At 42.0% G+C, this 23,270-nt stretch overlaps 1 protein-coding gene across 1 annotated transcript; it reads right to left on the bottom strand.

Moving 5' to 3' along the window:
- Positions 1 to 1,509: 1,509 nt before the first annotated feature.
- Positions 1,510 to 22,559, bottom strand: mcts1 (MCTS1 re-initiation and release factor). The gene is made up of 6 exons (XM_038775527.1): positions 22,463 to 22,559; positions 21,320 to 21,472; positions 11,951 to 12,048; positions 9,448 to 9,581; positions 7,991 to 8,058; positions 1,510 to 2,166 (listed from the first exon to the last, which is right to left on the bottom strand). The coding sequence occupies exons 1-6, from the start codon at positions 22,471 to 22,473 to the stop codon at positions 2,085 to 2,087; spliced, it is 546 nt and encodes a 181-aa protein (XP_038631455.1). The 5' UTR covers positions 22,474 to 22,559; the 3' UTR covers positions 1,510 to 2,084.
- Positions 22,560 to 23,270: the final 711 nt, after the last annotated feature.

Consider the following 23,270-nt stretch of genomic DNA (forward strand, 5'->3'; position numbering starts at 1 on the left):
AGTTCCCCCAATTGTTGACACTTAACCTTAATTGATACAATAAGTGGGCAGCACAATGGCGATGTGGTAACGGCACACTGCCGTCTCACGGTGCCGAGGTCCCAGGTTCGATCCCAGCTCTCGGTCACGGTGTGTGTGGAATTTGCACATTCTCCCCGTGTTTGCGTGGGTTTCGCTCCCACAACCCAAAGATGTGCAGGATAGGTGGATAGGCCACGCTAAATTGCCCCTCAATTGGAAAAATGAATTGGGTACTCTAAATTTATATTTAAAAAATTATACAATAATAGTTGTTTAGTTGGAATTAAAAGGGAGATGAGGGATGTTTAAGGAACAGGACTAATTATTCTTGATTTTAAAAATACCGGGTTGATAAGGAAGCTGATCTTTTACAAGTTAAAAATAGAAATAGCTCAGTTGGCAGCATGGGAAAGTCAGCATTGATAGAATACGACTAATACACAGACTGCTGAAAGGGAAAAGGAAAAGTCCAAGTACAAGCAACTGCATAAGCACAGGTGAAAACAAGAGGGTCATTTTAAATTGGCGGGACAAGGCTTAAATAAATAAAAACAATGAATAGGGTTCAACTGATTTCTACCTTAGTTATTTCTTTATAATTAATTGAATATTAGCTGGTGTCAAATTTTAAGTAAACATATAGATATATAGGTTTGTATACTTTTGAACAAGATGGTACACGAAGCCAACTTGAGAAATGCCTATAGTGCAAATATTCCAAAAGTCTGCTGCCTATATCCTAACTGGCACCAACCCCTGTTCATCCATTGTAATGGTGCTTATTAATCTACATTGGTTCCTGGTCAGGCAATGACTCGATGTTAAAATTCTCATTGTTGTGTTTGAATCCCTCCATGCCCGAGCACATATTTTTGTAATCTGCTCTACCATTACAATCCTCTGAAGCCTCTCAGCTCCTCTAGTTCTGGTCTATTTTAATTGCTCCAGCATTGGTGTCCGTGACTTCAGCTGTCCAGGCCCCAAGCTCTGAAATTCCTTCCCTGAAACGCTACACCACCAACTCCACGTAAAGGCACTCCTTTAATCCTACCACTTCCCAAGTTTTGCTCAAATGCCCTAATATCTCCTAATCGGGTCAGTGTCTTTTTGTCAGATAATGTTTACAATGTTTAAGGTTGTTCTGAGGGATACAAAAGATCCCACAAGAAAGAAATGCTGAAAGTAACAGCGAATCATTTGACAAAACAAGAGTTTAGTGAAATCGGAATAAAGGTATTGGGAATGGAAAATTTAAGATTGCTCAATGACTCAGATGGAGAAAAATCCAGATCTAGCATCATGAGCAAATTGGTGCAGCGCCTTATTTTTTTAAACCCAAGCAAGTAGTGATAGTGAAGGAGTTCAGTTAAAAGGAGAGAGCGAGTGTATTATCTAGAGCTATTTTCTACCCAGTATATTAAATGAATCGATTGCATAGCCTTAAACTATGTTTATTCTGCCGCTTGCTGAAGTATAGATCCATTCATCTTAAATATTAACAAATGTTTATTTTTCCAACTACTTTTAATATTACACTAGCAAATATCATGCGGGTAAAATAACACATCAGTTTGCTTGGAGTGAAGAATTTACCACACAGCACAAGAGAAATACCCAGATAAAGCCTAAAAATGTAAAGAGGCTCTCCAATTGTGGAATTACAAAAATGTGATGACATTGAATAATAATCTTGGGTAGTAATTTAATGAACATATTTTGAAATCAACTATGCACCATGTTTGTACAAACCCACTGCACAAGGTAAATTCATCTACATTGTGATACTTAATTTTAAGTCAAGTTGTTGCCAATTGTTTTTGCTGCATATTTTGATGTGATTACAATCCTTTTGTAATTTGGACAGGTTTAAATAGGAGAGATAAATCCAAGACAGATGCAACACAAAATAATTTTCTTCTCCCAACTCTCAGTGTTGGGTTTTACACAAAGCAAAATAAAAAATACAACTCTTAAATTCCAACACTGCCAATGTCTGCGTGTCTTGCAGCCGAGTCTGTCCATTTTCCCCTTCGAGCAGATCTCTCAAATTGCTGCTATTTGTGTTACTTGTATGTCTTCATGTGCCAAAGACCATCATTTAAGTAATGCATGTTCTCAATTCCAATACCTTTGTTGACCTGTTCACTGCGGACACAAAGTAAACAAAATCAAAATGAATTTGACCATTTGTATATGAACAAAATTTATTTAATCCATATTAAAAAGATATAATTTTGAGCAGCAGTTGCTTTCAATCCAACCCACATAACAACCAGCCAGTGGAATTAATTATAATGCTGTCATGATTAATACCAAAAATCAACTTCAATGACGTTTTCAGTGATCTGTTTACAAATCGCCCCAAGTTAGTCAGTAGGTTTCACTGAAGCGCAAGTCCACCAAAATTCTGAAAACCAGATTTCCTGGGATGACATGTATACAAATTCCTGCATTTATAAGCATTTTATTAATCAAACTTTTACACACAATTAATTACTTTTCAAGGGCAGTGACGTAGGCAAGCCAAAAAAAGTTTTAATCAGTCTGTCCCATAACTACTGACAGTTCATCTGATCGACTTTGAGGACATATAAGCTAGTCAACATTATCGTTGGTGGCATTCTATGGCACGTCTCTCCAAAGGAATAAGGGATCATTACAGTTTGTTTCTCCGTGTTGATGGGAAGCTTTGGAAATCAGTCTAAAGAAACCTCACTATCAGCTGTCAATTAATATGTGGAAACAAAAGAAGAACAGATCAGAAGCTGTGAATTCTGCAACGAGTAACTAACCTTCTGACTCCCCAAAGCCTGTCCACCAGCTATAAGACTCAAATCAGGGGTAAAATGGAATACTCTCCACTTGATTGGATGAGTGCAGCTCCAACAACATTTCAGATGCTCAACACCATCCAGGACAAAGCAGCCCACTTATTTGGTACTCCATCCACCACCTTAATGACCCCTCCATCAACAATGTGCAGTGGCAGCAGTGTACACCATCCTCAAAATGCATTGCAGTAACTCACCAAAGATCCTTCAACAGCACTTTCCAAATCCGTGACCTCTGCACCACCAAGGACAAGGACAGCAGATGCACAGAAATGTTACCATCTGCAAGTTCCCTGCCAAGCCACAAACCATTTTGACATGGGTCAATATTGGACACAGAAGGGGCAGCACGGTGGCACAGTGGTTAGCACTGCTGCCTCACAGCACCCAGGTCCCAGGTTCAATCCCAGCTCTGGGTCACTGTCTGTGTGGAGTTTGCACATTCTCCCCGTGTTTGCGTGGGTTTCGCCCCCACAACCCAAAGATGTGCAGGGTAGGTGGATTGGTCACGCTAAATTACCTCTTAATTGGAAAAAATTAAATTTAAAAAAATTAAAAATATTGGACACAGAAGAGAGGGCAGCAGTAGAAGTGTGCTTTTCTGAATGGACGGCTGTGACTAGATATTCCAGTGTTTGTAGTGCATATAAATGATATGGAAGAAAATGTAGCTGGTCTGATTAGTAAGTTCGAAAATTACACAAAAATTGGTACAGTTGCGGATAGTGAAGAGGATTGTTAAAGGATGCAGCAAGATATAAACTGGTTGGAATGTTGGGTGGAGAAATGGCAGGTGGAGTTTAATCCGGATAAGTGTGAGGTAATGCATTTTGGAAGGTAGGAACTACACAGTAAATGGTCGAACTCTTGCGAGTATTGACAGACAGAGGTCTGGGCACGCATGTCCACCGATCACTGGAAGTGGCAACGCATGTGGATAACGAGGCATACGGCATGAGGGCCTCCATCGGTCAGGGCATTGAATATAAAAATTGGCAAGTCATGTTGCAGCTGTGCAGGATCTTAGTTAGGCCTCATTTGGAATAGTGTGTACAATTCTGGGCGCTACACTACTAGAAGGATGTGGATGCTTTGAGCAGTGTACCAAAGAACAATACAGCATAGGAACAGGCCCTTCGGCCCTCCAAGCCTGCGACAACTATGGTACCTGCCTAAACTAAGACTGTCTGCACTTATGGAGTCGGTATCCTTTTATTCCCACCCTATTCATACATTTGTCCAGATGCCCCTTAAATGCTGCTATCGTACCTGCTCCCACCACCTCCACAGGTAGCGCATTCCATACAAGTGTGGCATAGTGGTTACTGTGGTGTTGCCTGATATGGAGGGCATTAGCTATGAGGAGAGGTTAGATAAACTTTGTCTGTTCTCACTGGAACAGCGGAGGTTGAGAGGTAACCTGATTGAGGTCTACAAGATTATGAGTGGCATGGACAGAGTGGATAGTCAGATGCTCTTTCCTAGAGAAGGACGGTCAAGTACTAGGGGACATGGGTTTAAACGGTGTGGGGAAAAGTTTAGAACAGATGTGCAAGGCAAGTTTTATTTTACACAAAGTGTGGTAAATATATGGAATGCGCTACCTGGGGAGGTGGTGGGAGCAGGTACGATAGCAGCATTTAAGGGGCATCTGGACAAATATATGAATAGGGTAGGAATGAAAGGATACGGACTCCATAAGTGCAGACGGTCTTAGTTTAGGCAGGTACCATAGTCGGCGCAGGCTTGGAGGGCCGAAGGGCCTGTTCCTGTGCTGTATTGTTCTTTGGTCTAACACTGCCATTCCTTCACTGTCACTGGGTCAAAATCCTGGAACTGCGTTCTCAATAGCACTGTGGATGTACCTACACCAACAGAGACTGCAGCAGCTCAAGGCAGTGGCACGCTAAGGCAATTAGGGATGGGCAATAAATTCTGGCCTTGCCAGCAATGCCCAATCCCATTAAAGAACAAAAAAAAAAATCATAACCCGGTTATGTCAACTCAGCATGCACTTAAGTAGAGGGAAGTAGACCTTGGAAAATAGAAGACAGGTTTAGATAAAGGATCTGAATCGGTGCAGGCTGGGAGGGCAGAAGGGCCTGTTCCTGTGCTGTAATTTTCTTTGTTAAATCAACAGCCATTCTCCCTGGCTGAATAATCAAGTGGAACAGAAAACTTTCTGAACAGTGCTAACTTTTCAAAATTCCACGCTGTTTTGTAAAAAAGGAAACTAATAATATGGGACGGTGGATCACTGTGTTATTCAATCATTTCAGACTTCCAATAATGAATCCAGTTTCAATTGATGCAATTAAAATCTCTTTACTCGGACTTTCAGTTATCCCCTTTGCTGTTGGGGATAGCAGAGAACAAAGAAGAAAAGTACAGCACAGGAAAAGTCCCTTCGGTCCTCCAAGCCTGCGCCGACCATGCTGCCCGTCTAAACTAAAATCTTCTACACTTCCGGGGCCCGTATCCCTCTATTCACATCCTATTCATGTATTTCATTAATCAAAAAGTAATGTTTAAATATGAATGCGGAGACCCCTTCTTGACTGCAACAGCATAGGCTGGATCTTAACTTTACTAATTCACAGTCTGTGGGGGAGTAAATTTGATACGGGTTACCCAGGAATCAGGGTGGCATACTATGGAGTTTTAACCTGGTTTCAAATTGGGCAGGGTGAAGTTCGATCAAGGATGCAGTGCCAGTTAGACCTGTGCCCCCAAAGTCTTCAAAAAAAAAAAAAAAAAAATTTTTAAATTAAGAAGCAATTTAGCATGACAATAAACCTACTCTGCACATCTTCAGGTTGTGGGGGTGGGACACACACAGACACGGTAAGAATGTGCAAACTCCACACAGACAGTGACCCAGGACAGGGATCAAACCCGGGTGCTTGACGCCATGAGGCAGCAGTGCTAACCACCAAGCCACCGTGCCACCCGCCGCCAATGCGGAAGGTGAGGAAGTGAAAAGGCACGAGGTTCCTGGATCCTACAATCCTCACCCGTGTGGTAATCTGCAATGGCCTGAATTTTAGGCCCGATAAAAGCGGACAGTTGTTATGGGCCAGGGTTTAGAGAACCCCAAAATGCATCATGGAGTTCACCTGACCCACAACTTTTAATAGATTGTGGTATGGAGAGCACACGGCCCACTCCACAGGTGTGGTACAGCAGAAATGGAAAAGTAATTTAAAAAACAAAACAATGTTTATTCTATGAACTCAAGTTAACCTTTTTGGAACATAGTGAACATCTTAGCAACCGTCAATTCAAATACAATCCCCAAAGAATACAACACTAAGTAATGATTACGCTGTCCTTTTAACATCCACGATTAAGCTGTCCTTTTAACATCCATAAGACTTAAAACCTTCAAAACAGAAAGACATTAGGCTTAACTTCACTACTGAGAATATTTATAATTCTGAATTCACCAAATGATCCAGAGATAGTCTTTTGATGGTAGAGAGAACAGCAGTACACCTGCTTGCTCTGGCTTCAGCTCCAATGCTGAAAACGAAACCAAAACACACCCTGCAGCAAACAGCCTAAAACAAAAGTAAAAAGCTGACAGACAGCCCAGCTCCACCCACTCCGACATCACTGCAGTAGTAAACACCCATTTCGTCAAGTTACTCTCACTACAGATATTTATATACACACCCATTTATAAACACCCAATTCTTAAAGGTACTCTCACATGACACAGTTTAAATTTAAAAATTGGACATTAAATCAAGCCACAGTCAGCTCCAGCAAACAGCCTGATGGGAATTCAAACTTAGCCAAATTTCAGTACAAACTCAGACAAGCTGCCAGGGCATGTCTGGGCCTGCCCCATCAAGAGACAATTGGCTCTATTCATATTGTTGATGAAATCAATCGCCCATCAACAGATAATCAGTTCTATTCATAGATCGATTGTTCTGAATAGACACAGTCACACACAAACAAAGCACCAGGAAATGGACCCCAATGTTCTGCTGGGTGGCCATTAGTAACTCTATAGGGTGGTGCCACTCCCACCCTATGACCTCAACGGCTGGGGGCCGGAAAACATTCTGGAAAGGCACGGGGAGGGATATAAGAATCAAACCCCTGAACCTTCCAGCAGCGAAGAGGTGTTGCAGAGGGAATCGAGACATCTGAGCAGAGGCGGAAGGAAGCAGGATACAAGACCCACCTTCGCAACAAAGGCTGAGGAAACTGAGACACAGAGAATTGGACCAGCTGCGCAAGCGAGTTACTCAGCACGGGTATTAAATATCTTGGAACCGTTTTGCAATATTTTGGGGTAAACTGATTTTGTTTGTTTAATAGTTTTGATTGAATTTTACACTTGTGTTGTCCTTTGTTCGCCTCATCAATAAAGATACCTGGGTAAAATTTTTGATTAATAAACTGGTCGAGGTGTCTGAAATTTCAAATGAGGAATAACAATAGAGGCATGCAACCTCATTTTTTTTTTTTTTTTTTATAAATTTAGATTACCCAATTATTTTTTCCAATTAAGGGGCAATTTAGCGTGGCCAATCCACCTACTCTGCACGTTTTTGGGTTGTGGGGGCGAAACCCACACAAACACGGGGAGAATGTGCAAACTCCACACGGACAGTGACCCAGAGCCGGGATCGAACCTGGGACCTCAGCGCCGTGAGGCGGTTGTGCTAACCACTAGGCCACCGTGCTGCCCTAACCTCATTATTGATATGCCAGTCTCTTACCTAGAATGGATTGGTTGGTTGTTCACCTGACCTCCACTTATTGTTGAGACTGGAGGTAGGGTTTGGAAGGATATTTGGATCAGGATTTCATATTTTTAAAATCTCCTACCTGACCCACAGGTTAAAATGTCCCCCATGACTCAATTCTCACCTCAGCAGAACATCCTTCACGGTGTGCCACGTTGACATCCTACAGTCTCTAAGTGAGATTGTAATATGTATGTAATTGAAGACACCCTTTTGTTTCCTGGCACATACCTACCAGGAACTAGATTGAGGCTTGCAAACCCGCCCATTTTGTGATCTTCCCCATCAGCTGCAGCTGGATCCCAAGGATGAAAGGCCACTGCATGATTCAACTGTCCTTAAAACCATAAAACACCAAAGGAAATAAATATTTACATTTTATCTGCTGGCATCTTCATAACTCCCACAGAGAGGGCATGTTGCTTGCCTTCTGCCATTATAGCCTTAAGAATATTCAGTTAAGGAAACTTTCAGATACCAAAAAAAAAGAGTACCATACGACAATAACTGACAGAAAAAAAAGAACAGTCTTAAGAAATGCTGGTCTAGCCAGCAACATGACACCCACATCCCATGACGAATAATTTTTTTTTCTCTCAAATAGAAAAATAAAATGTTTGAATAAAATTATATGAAATACATTTGTCAATATTTGTCTTTTCCTAATAAGGAGATACCCAATTCCCAATTAACCAAGTTTAAATTCACTCAAGACCTAATTTCTGTAACATAACTCCCCCATGGATTAATTCTCAAAGTATGGGGAACAAGTGTCCTGCCCAGGTCGGGCAGAAAAGAAAAGCAATGAAAAGAGGAAGGTAGCAATGTTTCAACAAGCATCAATGATGAAGATAACAAGAAGCATCAATTTCTTAGGTAATTACCCCTCTTCTCTCTCTTCTTCCCCCTTCCCCCCCCCCCCCCCCCCCAAATAAAATCAGTAATGGGACTAAATTTATAATGGAATATGTTGACAGGAGATGCAAGACTTTTTTTCAAATTGAGAGTACCCAATTGTATTTTTCCAATTAAGGAGCAATTTAGCAAGGCCCATTCACTTAACCTGCACATATTTTGGTTGTGGGGGTGAGACCCGTGCAGTCACTGGGATCAAACCCGGGTCCTTGGCACCGTGAGGAAGCAGTGCTAACCACCACACGACCGTGCCGCCCTCAGATTTTTTAAGAAAATGTTGACTTTGTGCATTAAGCAATGTTTCTTGTTCTTTTCAATAGCAAAATACAGTTTGCACATTTGGGATTTTAAAAAGGCTATTTTATTTCCTGGATTATGAGGAGTCCCATCAGCTTTGCTTCGCTTAATTTACAATTTTTTGATTAATTAATAAAGTTTACTTGCTCTCAGCCAGGCAGCCGTTACACTACAACTGACTTCAGTGCCCCTGAGATAGCGAGAGAAAGAACAACTAGATTTCAGGCTTCCAATTGCTATCAAATCAACATGCTGCAAAATGCATGAATGAACATCAGATGGGGACAAAGTTTGGCTGCTCTGTTTTAACTCTCAAAATCAATCACGAGTCAACATACATCTTTAAGTTTGATATAGAACTAATGTTCACGTAGGTGAAGTAATGGAGAGCATCATACCTTAACGTATTTCACTCTAAGTATTACCCCATATATTACAACTTCTTCAAAGACTAATATCATATCACATTAAATAGAAAATTGCTATGAAGATTATAAGATAATAAAACAATTCAATCTGCAACACATTTACCCGCAAGAATCAGCCTTCCTGTTAAAAATAAATGCTCTTTATTTGATGAAAAACAATCCTGGTAAATAAATGAGTCACATCAAGGATACAACTATAGTGTCAGTGTCAGCTGGGTGAAGCTTAGCTCCAGCGGAAGTTAGACCAGGGCACATGATATTGGCCCCACTGAGCACAAACTTGATGGCCCCTTTATCAACCTGTTGATGTGGCAAGATAGTGGGATCTGTGATGAAGAATTGGAGATCGATAACATTATATTTCCACAAAAAATTTCAAAATTAAACATTTTCATTAGAGCCCAATTACTGATAGTCACAAAATATATACCTCAAGACATGCTTGCACATATATTATTAAAAATAAACCAGGTTGGGGCAGCACGGTGGAGCAGTGGTGAGCACAGCTGCCTACGTTGCGGAGAATCCGCATTCGATCCTGGCCACAGGTCACTGTCCGTGTGGAGTTTGCAAATTCTCCCCGTGTCTGCGTGGGTTTCACCCCCGCAACCCAAAGATGTGCAGATTAGGTGGATTGGCCATGCTAAATTGTCCCTTAATTGGAATAAATTAATTGGGTACTCCAGGCTAATCTACTACAAATTCATTCCAAAGGAACTTGGCAAATAAAACTTATGTATCAATTTAAGATGGCACTTTTCCATTTTTGTCTGCTTTGACCTTGTAATTGCGGTAATTGATTGGATACCATAGGATGCAAATATACAAGTGCAGAGATTTAAAAACAAAAGGATTTGACGGGATTGGGAAGTTAATTTCTCTGTCACGGGAATCCAGAACAGCAGGGCATGATTTTAAAATTGCAGCTGGGCTAGTCAGGAGTGAAATCGGGAAGCACATTTTCACACAAAGGGCAGCGGAAAGCTGGAACTCATAGAATTTACAGTGCAGAAGGAGGCCATTCGGCCCATCGAGTCTGCACTGGCTCTTGGAAAGAGCACCCTACCCAAGGTCAACACCTCCATCCCATCCCCATAACCCAGTAACCCCACCCAACACTAAGGGCAATTTTGGACACTAAGGGCAATTTATCATGGACAATCCACCTAACCTGCACATCTTTGGACTGTGGGAGGAAACCGGAGCACCCGGAGGAAACCCACGCACACACGGGGAGGATGCGCAGACTCCGCACAGACAGTGACCCAAGCCAGAATCGAACCCGGGACCCTGGAGCTGTGAAGTGATTGTGCTATTCCAATGCTACCGTGCTGCCCTCACTCCCCAAAAAGTCTGTGGATGCTGTGGGGGAATTTGGCACTTTCAAGACTGAGACTGTCATTTTTAAAAATTAAGACAGGGCATTATGGGATATGAATTAAAGGCAAGTTAAGAAAATTGTGGCACAGATCTGCTAAGATCTAAAAGAATGATAGAACAGGTTTGCAGGGCTGAATTGCCTCATCTTCCTGAAAATTTGCTCGTCGGCCCCACAGGTGACAAAAAAGTTGAAATGTGGCCTCTCACGTGAAACGTTTGGACACCCCTGCTATAGTCAGAGCCAGGCAAGTCACGGCCAACAGATCAGATCAAAGCTCTGTAGCCTTGCCACACATCCCATTGCGAACGGTGGTGGACATTTAAGCGACTAACAGGAGAAGGATGCTTCATGAACATCCCCTGCACAAATGCCAGACAATGGTGATCTTCAACAAGAGATAATTCAACCAACTAACCAAAGATATTCAACAGTATTAGCATAGGTGAATCCTCCCACCAATTGCATCTTATTAGGCTGGGGGGATTGGATTGGATTTGTTTATTGTCACATGTACCGAGGTACAGTGAAAAGTATTTTTCTGCAAGCAGCTCAACAGATCATTCAGTACATGGGAAGAAAAGGGAGTAAAAAGTGGATCTGTTGGGGAGAGCTCGCAGAGAGTCGCCTAGCTCCGGCGCCATCTTGAATGCGAATGGAGGGGTTGTCACCATTGACCAGAAAGGTAATTGGATTAGCCACATAAATACTATGGCTGCAAGAGCAGGTCAGGTTTAGGGAATTGTGTGCGAGTAACTCAGCTCCTGACTCCTCAAAGCCTGTCCACCATCTGCAAGTCACAAATGTGGAGTGTGAGGTAAGACTCCCCATATGCTTGGATGAGTACTGCTCCAACACTCAAGAAACTTGACACCATCACTGGATTTGCATCTCACACCATCCACCACCGGTGCACAGTGACAGCAGTGTGCATTATTTTTTAAAAATTTATAAATTTAGAGTGCCCAATTATTTTTTTCCAATTAAGGGGCAATTTTGTGTAGCCAATCCACCTACCCTACACATCTTTGGGTTGTGGAGGCGAAACCCACGCAGACATAGGGAGAATGTAAAAACTCCTCAGTGATCCAGAGCTGGGATCGAACCTGGGACCTCAGACCGAATTCCTTAAAATCAAAGTTATAAAAATGCAATACCATGTAGAAAGTAATGTAGTACCCATTTGTTCATGATAATATAACTCAAGCTTCAGCTTTTTAAAAATGATAATAAAATCGGATAAAGATGGAATAATTTCCATAACGTTAAATTTGTCACTTTGCAATCCTCAAATACACTTAACGGCAATAAACCTACATTTGTGAAGTAATCGTAAGGTGGGGTAGAAAGGTCCCTCCCTCTGTCTGAAGAACAACAATTCTCCATTAACAGTTAGGATTTCTACATGTTCATGGCTGCAGAAAATAGGAATATAAAATATCAGGCATCATGAAAATCATTCTATTGAAAACAAAATCATGCCCATGTTACATAAAGGTTTGTAAAATAATCAGTTTTTCCTTCAGAAAACATTGTGAAAAAAAATCCAAAAATTGCATTTTATATATTCATTAAATAATTGCACTGCCATAGATCCCTATTACACCACAACATAAAGCTTTTCATATCTAATTAGACGGTATAATACCCTAAGAATAGGAACAGGAGTAGGCCATTCAGCCCTTCATGCCTGGCCCACCATTTAATAAAGATCATCGATTTTTAACACTCACTATCCACTTTCCTGCCTTCTCTCTGTAACCCTTAATTCCCCTAAAAACTTATTAATCCCAACCTTGAAAATAAGCACTGGCTTATTTTCTCTTTCCTCTGCCCAGAAGAAGTCAACAGTAGCATCCCAACTGCTGCACTGACTGGGAGAAATACTGATGAAGCGTCCAAAATAGGAACCTCTTCTATATGACATAGTGCAATGCTTGCTGTCACCTTAATCCATTTCTAATCAGCAGCAAAATGGCATTTTCAATCACAATATTGAATCAGCAAAGTCAAATTGATGGTAACTTTCCATTTGAAGCATAATAAAATCTAAGATGCAATCGGAGCCATTTGGACACAAATAGTGCACTTCTACCTCCTGGCCAGTATTAAATATGCAGGACTTATTTTGTCCATGAATATTGTAAAACATTTTCCATAATTATAAATAAGAGCACTGATTTATCCATCCATTTCATTTTCACTTCTTTTCCACTCTTTTTCCTTCTTTAGAAAATTTCAATATGGCCAAAACCCTGCTCAGTGAGTAGATTCTAAATGATAACCTGCATGCATTGTAACCTGCATGCATTGTGTTGTCACCCAAATTTCAGTAAAGTGTAATAGTGAGAGAGATAATATTCCCACTTGTACTAAATAGTACAATAATAGATCTTATACGTTCAAATTTTGTGTCTTCTGAGCTATACAAGATGAGAAGAAAGTACTGAAAGTTACACTCATGTTACTTGTACCTGAAAAACTTGTGTTGTGTTAATGTATTCTGGCTTAAGTCCGGAATTTGCATCTCCAGACATACATCAGGTCAAATCACACCCTGGAGAACAGTCCAAATACCCAAAACATACCGGAAGCATTAAAAAAAATGGACGTATTATAGGGAACAGCAATAAAGTAAATCTCTGGCAACACACGAGTCATGAAGAATTGCTTGACAAGCTATAGATCTTTAGACTCAAAAACAAATATCTCAGAGAGGACCTTATAGAAGTACAAAATAAGTACAGGATTTGAAGTAAACATAATATTACTGTAAAGTGCATGGCCAGAGAAATAACTTAAATCAGATATCAGGAATTATTTATTTATACAGATGGTAATCAGAAGACAAAGGGTGGTGGTTGATGGGAAATGTTCTGACTGGTGTCCAGTTACTAGTGGTTTACCACAAGGATCTGTTTTGGGGCCGCTGCTGTTTGTCATTTTTATAAATGACCTGGAGGAGGGAGCAGAAGGATGGGTGAGGAAATTTGCAGATGACACTAAAGTCGGTGGTTGTGGACAGTGCAGAAGGATGTTACAAGTTACAGAGGGACATAGATAAGCTGCAGAGCTGGGCTGACAGGTGGCAAATTGAGTTTAATGCAGAAAAGTGTGAGGTGATTCATTTTGGAAGGAATAACAGGAAGACAGAGTACTGGGCTAATGGTAAGATTCTTGGTAGTGTGGACGAGCAGAGAGATCTCGGTGTCCATGTCCATAGATCCCTGAAAGTTGCCGGTTGTTAAGAAGGCGTACGTTGTATTAGCTTTTATTGGTAGAGGAATTGAGTTTCGGAGCCATGAGGTCATGTTGCAGTTGTACAAAACTCTGGTGCGGCCGCATTTGGAGTATTGCGTGCAGTTCTGGTCGCCACATTATAGGAAGGATGTGGAAGCATTGGAAAGGGTACAGAGGAGATTTACAAGGATGTTGCCTGGTATGGAGGGAAGATCTTATGAGGAAATGCTGAAGGACTTGAGGTTGTTTTTGTTAGAGAGAAGGTTAAGAGGTGACTTAATTGAGGCATACAAGATGATCAGAGAATTAGATAGGATGGACATCGAGAGCCTTTTTCCTCGGATGGTGATGTCCAGCACGAGAGGACATAGCTTTAAATTGAGGGGAGATAGATACAGGACAGATGTCAGAGGTAGATTCTTTACTCAAGAGAGTAGTAAGGGCGTGGAATGTCCTGCCTGCAACAGTAGTGGACTTGCCAACACTAAACACATTCAAATGGTCATTGGATAGGCATATAGACAATAAGGGAATAGTGTAGAGGGACTTTAGAGGGGTTTCACAGGACGGCGCAACATCGAGGGCCAAAGGGCCTGTACTGCGCTGTAATGTTCTATGCTCTATCAACAGTTAATGAACGAGAAAGGATGTTGAGGAATCAGGAAAATGAGGAATTAGTATATTTGTCTTTTGGTAATAACACTTATATTCCTCATATACTTGAAAAACAGGCTGGTGGGGTGACTGGTGTAAATGTTTTGTTTTTTTTGTTTAAAATGTATTTTCTTACAAACTTGTATCAAAACAGGTTACAGCGACTAAACACACAATATTTCCCAACAATCAATCATACAGTCTGTACAGATTTTTCCCCTTTTCACCCCCCTCCCCATCAAAACATGGTCACACAGATCCCCCATCTTTCCTAAACACCGCTGAAGAGCCCCTTAACTCATACTTTTCCTTCTATAATCGTAGAAAGTCATACAGGATACAGGTCACCCAACCAAGACGCTTAACACCACCACCCCCCCCCGCAAAAGCAAAATTTGCTGCCGGGCAATCAGAGAGACGAAGGCCAAGACATCGGCTTTCCTTCTCTCAATGAGCTCCACCTTCTCTGAAACCCCAAATATCGCCACCAAAGTGTACGGGTCCACCTCCTCCTCCACTATCCTGGCTAAAACAGTGAACACTACCGCCCAGAATCTTCCCAATTTCTCGCAACCCCCAAAACATGTGTAAGCCCCCACCCACACCTCTCACACTCATCTGCTACCCCCTGGAAGAACCCACTCGTTCTCGCCCGAGTCATAAGCACCCTGTGCACCACCTTAAACTGCATCAGGCTCATCCTTGCACAAAAGGAGGTCCCGTTTACCCTACGCAGTGGCTCATTCCATACTCCCCAATCGATCTCCCCTCCCAACTCTGCTTCTCATTTCTCCTTGATCTTACCCACTCACTCGCCTCCGTGCTTCCCCCAGCTACTTGTATATATCCCCAATTCTTCCCTCCACTTCCACATCTGAAAGCAGCAGTCGCTCCAGCAGGCTGTATCCCGGCAACCGAGGGAACTCCCCTCCAGAACTTTCACGCAAAGTCCTGAACCTGCAGACACCTGAACTCAGTCCTCCTCGGCAGCTCTACCCTCTCTCTTAGCTCCTCCAGACTATAAAACCCTTCCTCCAAATACAGACCCTCACCTTGACCAGCCCCAACCCCCCCAACCCGGCCGCCGCTCAAACCCATGATTCTCACACAGCGGCGTGATTCTCACCATTGGTAAAGCTGCCGTCACCATAGCTCTCAAACCAGTCGCCTTACAAGATTCCTCCTCCATTCTAACCCACTCTATCCTTCCCACCACTGCCGCACCCTGACCACATTCAAAGCCCAATAATAATGAAGCAAGTTCAGCAACTTCAACCCTCCGCTGCTGCCTCTGTAGCAGGGGACTAGTGTAATTGTATTAAGAAAGAGGCTGCAATGGTCTGAACATGAGGAAGAAGTGGTTTTGAGATGTTAATGAACAGAAGGAACCAAGAGGAAGATTAATAAGCATTATTATAAGGCAATAAAACAGTAGTTTGATGTGGGTTGTTTTAGTTCAATAGGGAACATATACAAGTTTTAAAATTCGAAGTAAGTGAGGCAAAGATAGGGTGGGTTTACTTTAAAAAAAAAATTTTTTTTTAATTTAGAGTACACAATTATTGTTTTTCCAATTAAGGGACAATTTAGCGTGGCCAATCCACCTAACCTGCACATCTTTGGGTTGTGGGGTGAAACCCACGCAGACATGGGGAGAATGTGCAAACTCCACACCGTGACCCAGGGCCGGGATTTGAACCCGGGTCCTCAACACCGCAGTCCCAGTCCTAACCACTGTGCCACATACCACCCATATAAGGGCTATAAAAAGAAATAAATACGTTTGATCAGTTCTGGGAAAAGGGAACTACTGAGACACTGTGTGGAACAGTAGAGTGTAGAGTGATCAAAGGGAGGGAACACATTTAAGAAACCATTGAAGCTTGTGTGAGGATGTTGCTGCTAAAATCTCTCAAACGATCAAGAGGCAGCTGGTAAGCTCTCCCAGAAGACTGCATGGAAGATGGTAATATCTCCAAGCAGATAGTGAAGTGGCTGGTAATAGCTAAATGACACTGTGTGGACATGGCCAGATCTGAAGAACCAGTTTGCTGTCGCCATCAGATAACACCCCAAGAGCAACAAGGCATTGTGTGGTAAAGTTACTGGAATTCTGGGCAGCACGGTGGCACAGTGGGTTAGCCCTGATGCCTCATGGCGCCGAGGTGCCAGGTTCGATCCCGGCTCTGGGTCACTGTCCGTGTGGAGTTTGCACATTCTCCCTGTGTCTGCGTGGGTTTCACCCCCACAACCCAAAGATGTGCAGAGTAGGTGGATTGGCCACGCTAAATTGTCCCTTAATTGGAAAAAATTAATTGGGTACACCATATTTTTAAAAAGTTACTGGAATTCTATAGATTTTAAAATCTCCAAGGACTATTGTCATCAGAAAAGGGAAGGTTAGCTCGGTGTAGTTTAAGCTCTTTTTTGAACAGTTTTAAAATACTGTTAACTGTCTGTATGAAGCCATTTCTTGTGTTTGAGCACAATTTTAATAATTATTTTAATAAATGTTTACTTTAATATAAAATCACCAATTGGTTGAGACATGACTTCCCGATTTCAGAAAACTTCCTCTTAACATACAAATTACAAAAATAATTTTGGCAGCTGGTACAACCTTTCCTTTGGGAGTTCAGCCATAAGACCATAAGACATAGGAGTGGAAGTAAGGCCATTCGGCCCATCGAGTCCACTCCACCATTCAATCATGGTTGATTTCAACTCCATTTACCCGCTCTCTCCCCATAGCCCTTAATTCCTCGAGAAATCAAGAATTTATCAATTTCTGTCTTAAAGACACTCAATGTCCCGGCCTCCACCGCCCTCTGTGGCAATGAATTCCACAGACCTACCACTCTCTGGCTGAAGAAATTTCTCCTCATCTCTGTTCTAAAGTGACTCCCTTTTATTCTAAGGCTGTGCCCCCGCGTCCTAGTCTCCCCTGCTAATGGAAACAACTTCCCTACGTCCATCCTATCCAAGCCATTCATTATCTTGTACGTTTCTATTAGATCTCCCCTCAACCTCCTAAACTCCAATGAATATAATCCCACGATCCTCAGACATTCATCGTATGTTAGGCCTACCATTCCTGGGATCATCCATGTGAATCTCCGCTGGACCCACTCCAGTGCCAGTATGTCCTTCCTGAGGTATGGGGCCCAAAATTGCTCACAGTATTCTAAATGGGGTCCTAACTAGTGCTTTATAAAGCCTCAGAAGTACATCCCTGCTTTTATATTCCAAGCCTCTTGAGATAAATGACAACATTACATTTGCTTTCTTAATTACGGACTCAACCTGCAAGTTTACCTTTAGAGAATCCTGGACTAGGACTCCCAAGTCCCTTTGCACTTTAGCATTATGAATTTTGTCACCGTTTAGAAAATAGTCCATGCCTCTATTCTTTTTTCCAAAGTGCAAGACCTCGCACTTGCCCACGTTGAATTTCAGCAGCCACTTCTTGGACCATTCTCCTAAACTGTCTAAATCTTTCTGCAGCCTCCCCACCTCCTCAATACTACCTGCCCCTCCACCTACCTTTGTATCATCGGCAAACTTGGCCAGAATGCCCCCAGTCCCGTCATCTAGATCGTTAATATATAAAGAGAACAGCTGTGGCCCCAACACTGAACCCTGCGGGACACCACTTGTCATTTCGAAAAAGAACCTTTTATCCCAACTCTCTGCCTTCTGTCTGACAGCCAATCGTCAATCCATGTTAGTACCTTGCCTCGAATACCATGGGCCCTTATTTTACTCAGCAGTCTCCCGTGAGGCACCTTGTCAAAGGCCTTTTGGAAGTCAAGATAGATAACATCCATTGGCTCTCCTTGGTCTAACCTATTTGTTATCTCTTCAAAGAACTCTAACAGGTTTGTCAGGCACGACCTCCCCTTACTAAATCCATGCTGACTTGTCCTAATCCGACCCTGCACTTCCAAGAATTTAGAATCTCATCCTTAACGATGGATTCTAGAATTTTGCCAACAACCGAGGTTAGGCTAATTGGCCTATAATTTTCCATCTTTTTTCTTGTTCCCTTCTTGAACAGGGGGAGTTACAACAGCGATTTTCCAATCCTCTGGGACTTTCCCTGATTCCAGTGACTTTTGAAAGATCATAACTAACGCCTCCACTATTTCTTCAGCTATCTCCTTTAGAACTCTAGGATGTAGCCCATCTGGGCCCGGAGATTTATCAATTTTCAGACCTTTTAGTTTCTCTAGCACCTTCTACCTTTGCTGATGGCAACCATATTCAACTCTGACCCCTGACTTTCCTGAATTGTTGGGATATTACCCATGTCTTCTACTGTGAAGACTGACGCAAAGTACTTATTAAGTTCCTCAGCTATTTCCTTGTCTCCCATCACTAGATTACCAGCGTCATTTTGGAGCGGCCCAATGTCTACTTTTGCCTCCCGTTTCTTTTTAATGTATTTAAAGAAACTTTTACTATCATTCCTAATGTTACTGGCTAGCCTACCTTCATATTTGATCCTCTCCTTCCTTATTTCTCTCTTTGTTATCCTCTGTTTGTTTTTGTAGCCTTCCCAATCTTCTGACTTCCCACTACTCTTTGCCACATTATAGGCTCTCTCTTTCGCCTTGATGCATTCCCTGACTTCCTTTGTCAGCCATGGCTGCCTAATCCTCCCTCTGATAACCTTTCTTTTCTTTGGGATGAACCTCTGCACTGTGTCCTCAATTACTCCCAGAAACTCCTGCCATTGCTGTTCTACTGTCTTTCCCACTAGGCTCTGCTTCCAGTCGAATTTCGTCAGTTCCTCCCTCATGCGCCTGTAATTACCTTTATTTAACTGTAAAACCTTTACATCTGATTCTACCTTCTTTCTTTCAAATTGCAGACTGAATTCTACCATATTATGATCACTGCTTCCTAAGTGTTCCCTTACTTTAAGATCTTTTATCAATTCTGGCTCATTACATAACACTAAGTCCAGAATAGCCTGTTCCCTCGTGGGCTCCATCACAAGCTGTTCCAAAAAGCCATCCTGTAAACATTCAATTAATTCCCTTTCTTTGGGTCCACTGGCAACATTATTTACCCAGTCCACCTGCATATTGAAGTCCCCCAGGATCACTGTGACCTTGCCTTTCTGACATGCCCTTTCTATTTCGTGGTGCATTTTGTGCCCCTGGTCCTGACCACTGTCAGGAGGCCTGTACATAACTCCCATTATGGTTTTTTTGCCTTTGTGGTTCCTCAACTCTACCCACACAGACTCCACATCGTCTCACCCTATGTCGTTTAGTGCTATTGATTTAATTTCATTTCTAATTAACAAGGCAACCCCACCCCCTCTACCCACCTCGCTGTCTTTTCGATAGGTTGTAAATCCCTGGATGTTTAACTGCCAGTCCTGAACCCCCTGCAACCACGTCTCTGTGATGCCTACCACATCATACCTGCCAGTCACAATCTGGGCCACAAGCTCATCTACCTTGTTCCGTACACTGCGGGCATTTAAATATAGTACCTTTAATTCCCTATTGACTGTCCCTTTTTGTTTTCTTAGTGTGGTGGACCTTGGTTTACTGAGCCTTTCCATACACTGTCATATTTTGTGAGATGGGGACTATCGTAACCTCTCCTGAGCTCTGTCTTTTTCGTGATTTTTTGTAATCCTAAGCAGCTACGCTTCCCACTGATTCCTTCACCTCTTGGTTCCCTGACTTTCCCTTCCCCCCCCAATCTCTAGTTTAAAGTCCTATTGACCACCCTTTTACTCTTTTCGCCAGAACACTGGTCCCAGCCCGGTTCAGGTGGAGACCATCCCAACGGTATAGGTCCCCCCATGCCTTAACAGAGAGCCTAGATACATTTTTAAAAACAGCTACACGTTGGGCAGCACTGTTGCTGCATAGCACCAGGGTCCCAGGTTCGATTCCTGGCTTGGGTCACTGTCTGTGCAGAGTCTGCACATTCTCCCTGTGTCTGCGTGGGTTTCCTCCGCGTGCTCCAGTGTCCCCCCACAAGTCCCGAAAGAAGTGCTTGAGGCAAATTGGACATTCTGAATTATCCCTCGGCGTAGCCGAACAGGCGCCGGAATGTGGTGACTAAGGGCTTTTCACAATAACTTCATTGCAGTGTTAACATAAGCCTACTTATGACAATAAAGATTATATTTTACAAACATGTTGTAATGAGATGATTGGTTGGTATTTCGGAAGGCTGAAATCAAATGGACCACAGGGCCTTCTTCATCTGAACGTATCTTGTGGTCTTGCAATATTTCCTTCAGTATATTGATACTAAAATGCCAAGTTTACTGCAAACAATCATTTTGATGCCAAACATTGTAACAAAATTTAGAAATAATGTGAAGATGATTCTGTGCAAACATGAAATCTGCTAGTAAAAGTTTACATTTTTGTGTCATCAATATAGGAATATGAAAATTGGACTTCAAAAATGAAGGAAGTAGGAAGCTGGAATTGCTTTGAATTACGGTGTTACTGTGAAAATGAATTGGATAAAAAGAATGAGAGAACTAGCACAAGAATTAAAGAAATAAGGAAAATAACAGCATTATTTGAGAGTCACAAGGGAAAGTTGTGTCTGGAAAATAATATTGGAAAGGGTTAAACGGCAGTTAGAGTGTGATTGAAGATGCGATGCAATGGGCAGGTGCAACATAAACAATCCACCCGCACAGTGACTCTGTATGGACTGCATGGATCACCAACCTCCTGAACAGAATGGCACAGAGGGAGGAGAGAAATATTTTCTTTACATTTAGAAAGCAAACAAATTAAATTGTACCATTTTACTATTTTTACAGGGTCCTTCTTTGGCATGATTTGGTTTAACCATGGCTCAATTACTGGAAACTGATCCACCAACTGATTCTTAATGCCTTTAATAACCGATGTTTTCAACTGGATGCAGTTTGAAACATTTTCCTTTTCATCAAATCTGTTAAGGTAGAAAATAAATAAATCATTGTCACTACTGACGTTTTCAAAAACATAATAGACACTCCACGCCAAATAAATACAAACACTGGACAACAATACACGGTTTCAAAATTGTTCAGTCTTTTGCCAAGGATGCTGACTTTACTGAGGTTCCACAGCCGCCAGTGTCATCTATCCAGTAGCTCATTCAAGTGGTTCTTCTTCATTCATGAGCTAGACAGTGAGTTTCAGCAGATGGTTTGAGCACAAACGACTTTGCAGTCAAGCCTGACACTGTCCACACACCATTTAGGGATCACCAGACAAAATCAGCAGAGCAGCTCTGGGCAATTCCACATGCCCAGCACATTAACACAGGCTCAGTAACAACCTTACCATGGCCATTAGCGACCCAAATGAACATTAGCTGGTGCTGGGATTCATTGGCTCTTTTGCTACACCCAAAAATAAACTCTCAGATCAATCCATTAAGAAACATTAAAATTAATTATTCTGATGATCTGCAATCGACTTGCTCTCTCCAGATGCTGCCAGGCATAAGTATTGCCAGCATTATGTTTTTCATTTCATATTTAAGGCCGGATCCGCAGTATTTTACTTTTGTATTACTGCTTGAAATTGGGAAATGTGATCTTTTTTAAACAAAATGACAGTAAATTAAGCCATACGCGATCTGGTAACAAAATAAGTATCAAGACATATTTTCAGCTGAAAACGCTTATTCGCATGTTTTTGTTGGGAAGGCAGGCAGGAAATAACTCGATAAAGTCCGACACGAACGGTTAAAAAGAGGGCGGCCCAGAAATCCTGAGCTTTATTTTAAACCCATTGCATTAAACCATTTCCACAGATGGGAAAATAACCATTAAAACAAAGTGTAATAAAGAGACCAGTTCAAACCCACAAAAATGGGGTGTCTGAAGACAATTAAAAAACGCTATTGCTGGCAGGGAAGTAAAAAAACAACGATATAAAATGCAAAACTCACTTTTTAAACATTGTGCAGACTCAGAAACTCCAACTGCATGAGGCCCAACAGGAAATGTATCACCTTACGGCAGGTCGCAACTACATAACAAATCACAGCAATTGCTGTAAACTGGATTCTTCTCTGTATTTTCAACAGGGTTACAACCAGAGGGCAGTAGAGGAGCAAATAATTCCAATTTATACTAAAAACAAATTAGCATCCTTTCAAAAAACAATGCATGGTCATCACAGGGGTCAAGGAGTTAACGAAACATCAATGCAGAGTTTTGTTTTCTATTCCACTTGTGATCGTTCTAAAATGCCCCCCTTTTTACAGCATTGTCCTGGCAAGGCTGTTCCACTTCTGCCCATGGCATTAACTGGTATAAAACATCAGACTGGAAGCAAGCAGAAAACCCATTTGCTGTGGTATGATTTCTTGGGCATCATCAGTTTCTCAGTGCCATTCTTCATTTGTGACCCACTTATTTGTTCCTCGTCTTTGCATCGTTTTTATGAGTAATCTTTAGCTGAGTGTTCCTCATCTAAACACCAATCTTTGTGTGTTGCAATATAAAGTGTGTTCCTAAACACATCGTCATGTCTGACAATGCAGTGTGTTCCTCATCTAATTACCATACTTCATGTGTGGTAATATATTGTTCCTCAGCTAGACATCAACCTTCACATGTGACATTATATAACATAGAACAGTACAGCACAGAACAGGCCCTTCGGCCCTCGATGTTGTGCCGAGCAATGATCACCCTACTCAAACCCACGTATCCACTCTATACCCGTAACCCAACAACCCCCCCTTAACCTTA

This window comes from Scyliorhinus canicula, chromosome 17, assembly GCF_902713615.1.
Source record: "Scyliorhinus canicula chromosome 17, sScyCan1.1, whole genome shotgun sequence".
Lineage (NCBI taxonomy): Eukaryota > Metazoa > Chordata > Chondrichthyes > Carcharhiniformes > Scyliorhinidae > Scyliorhinus > Scyliorhinus canicula.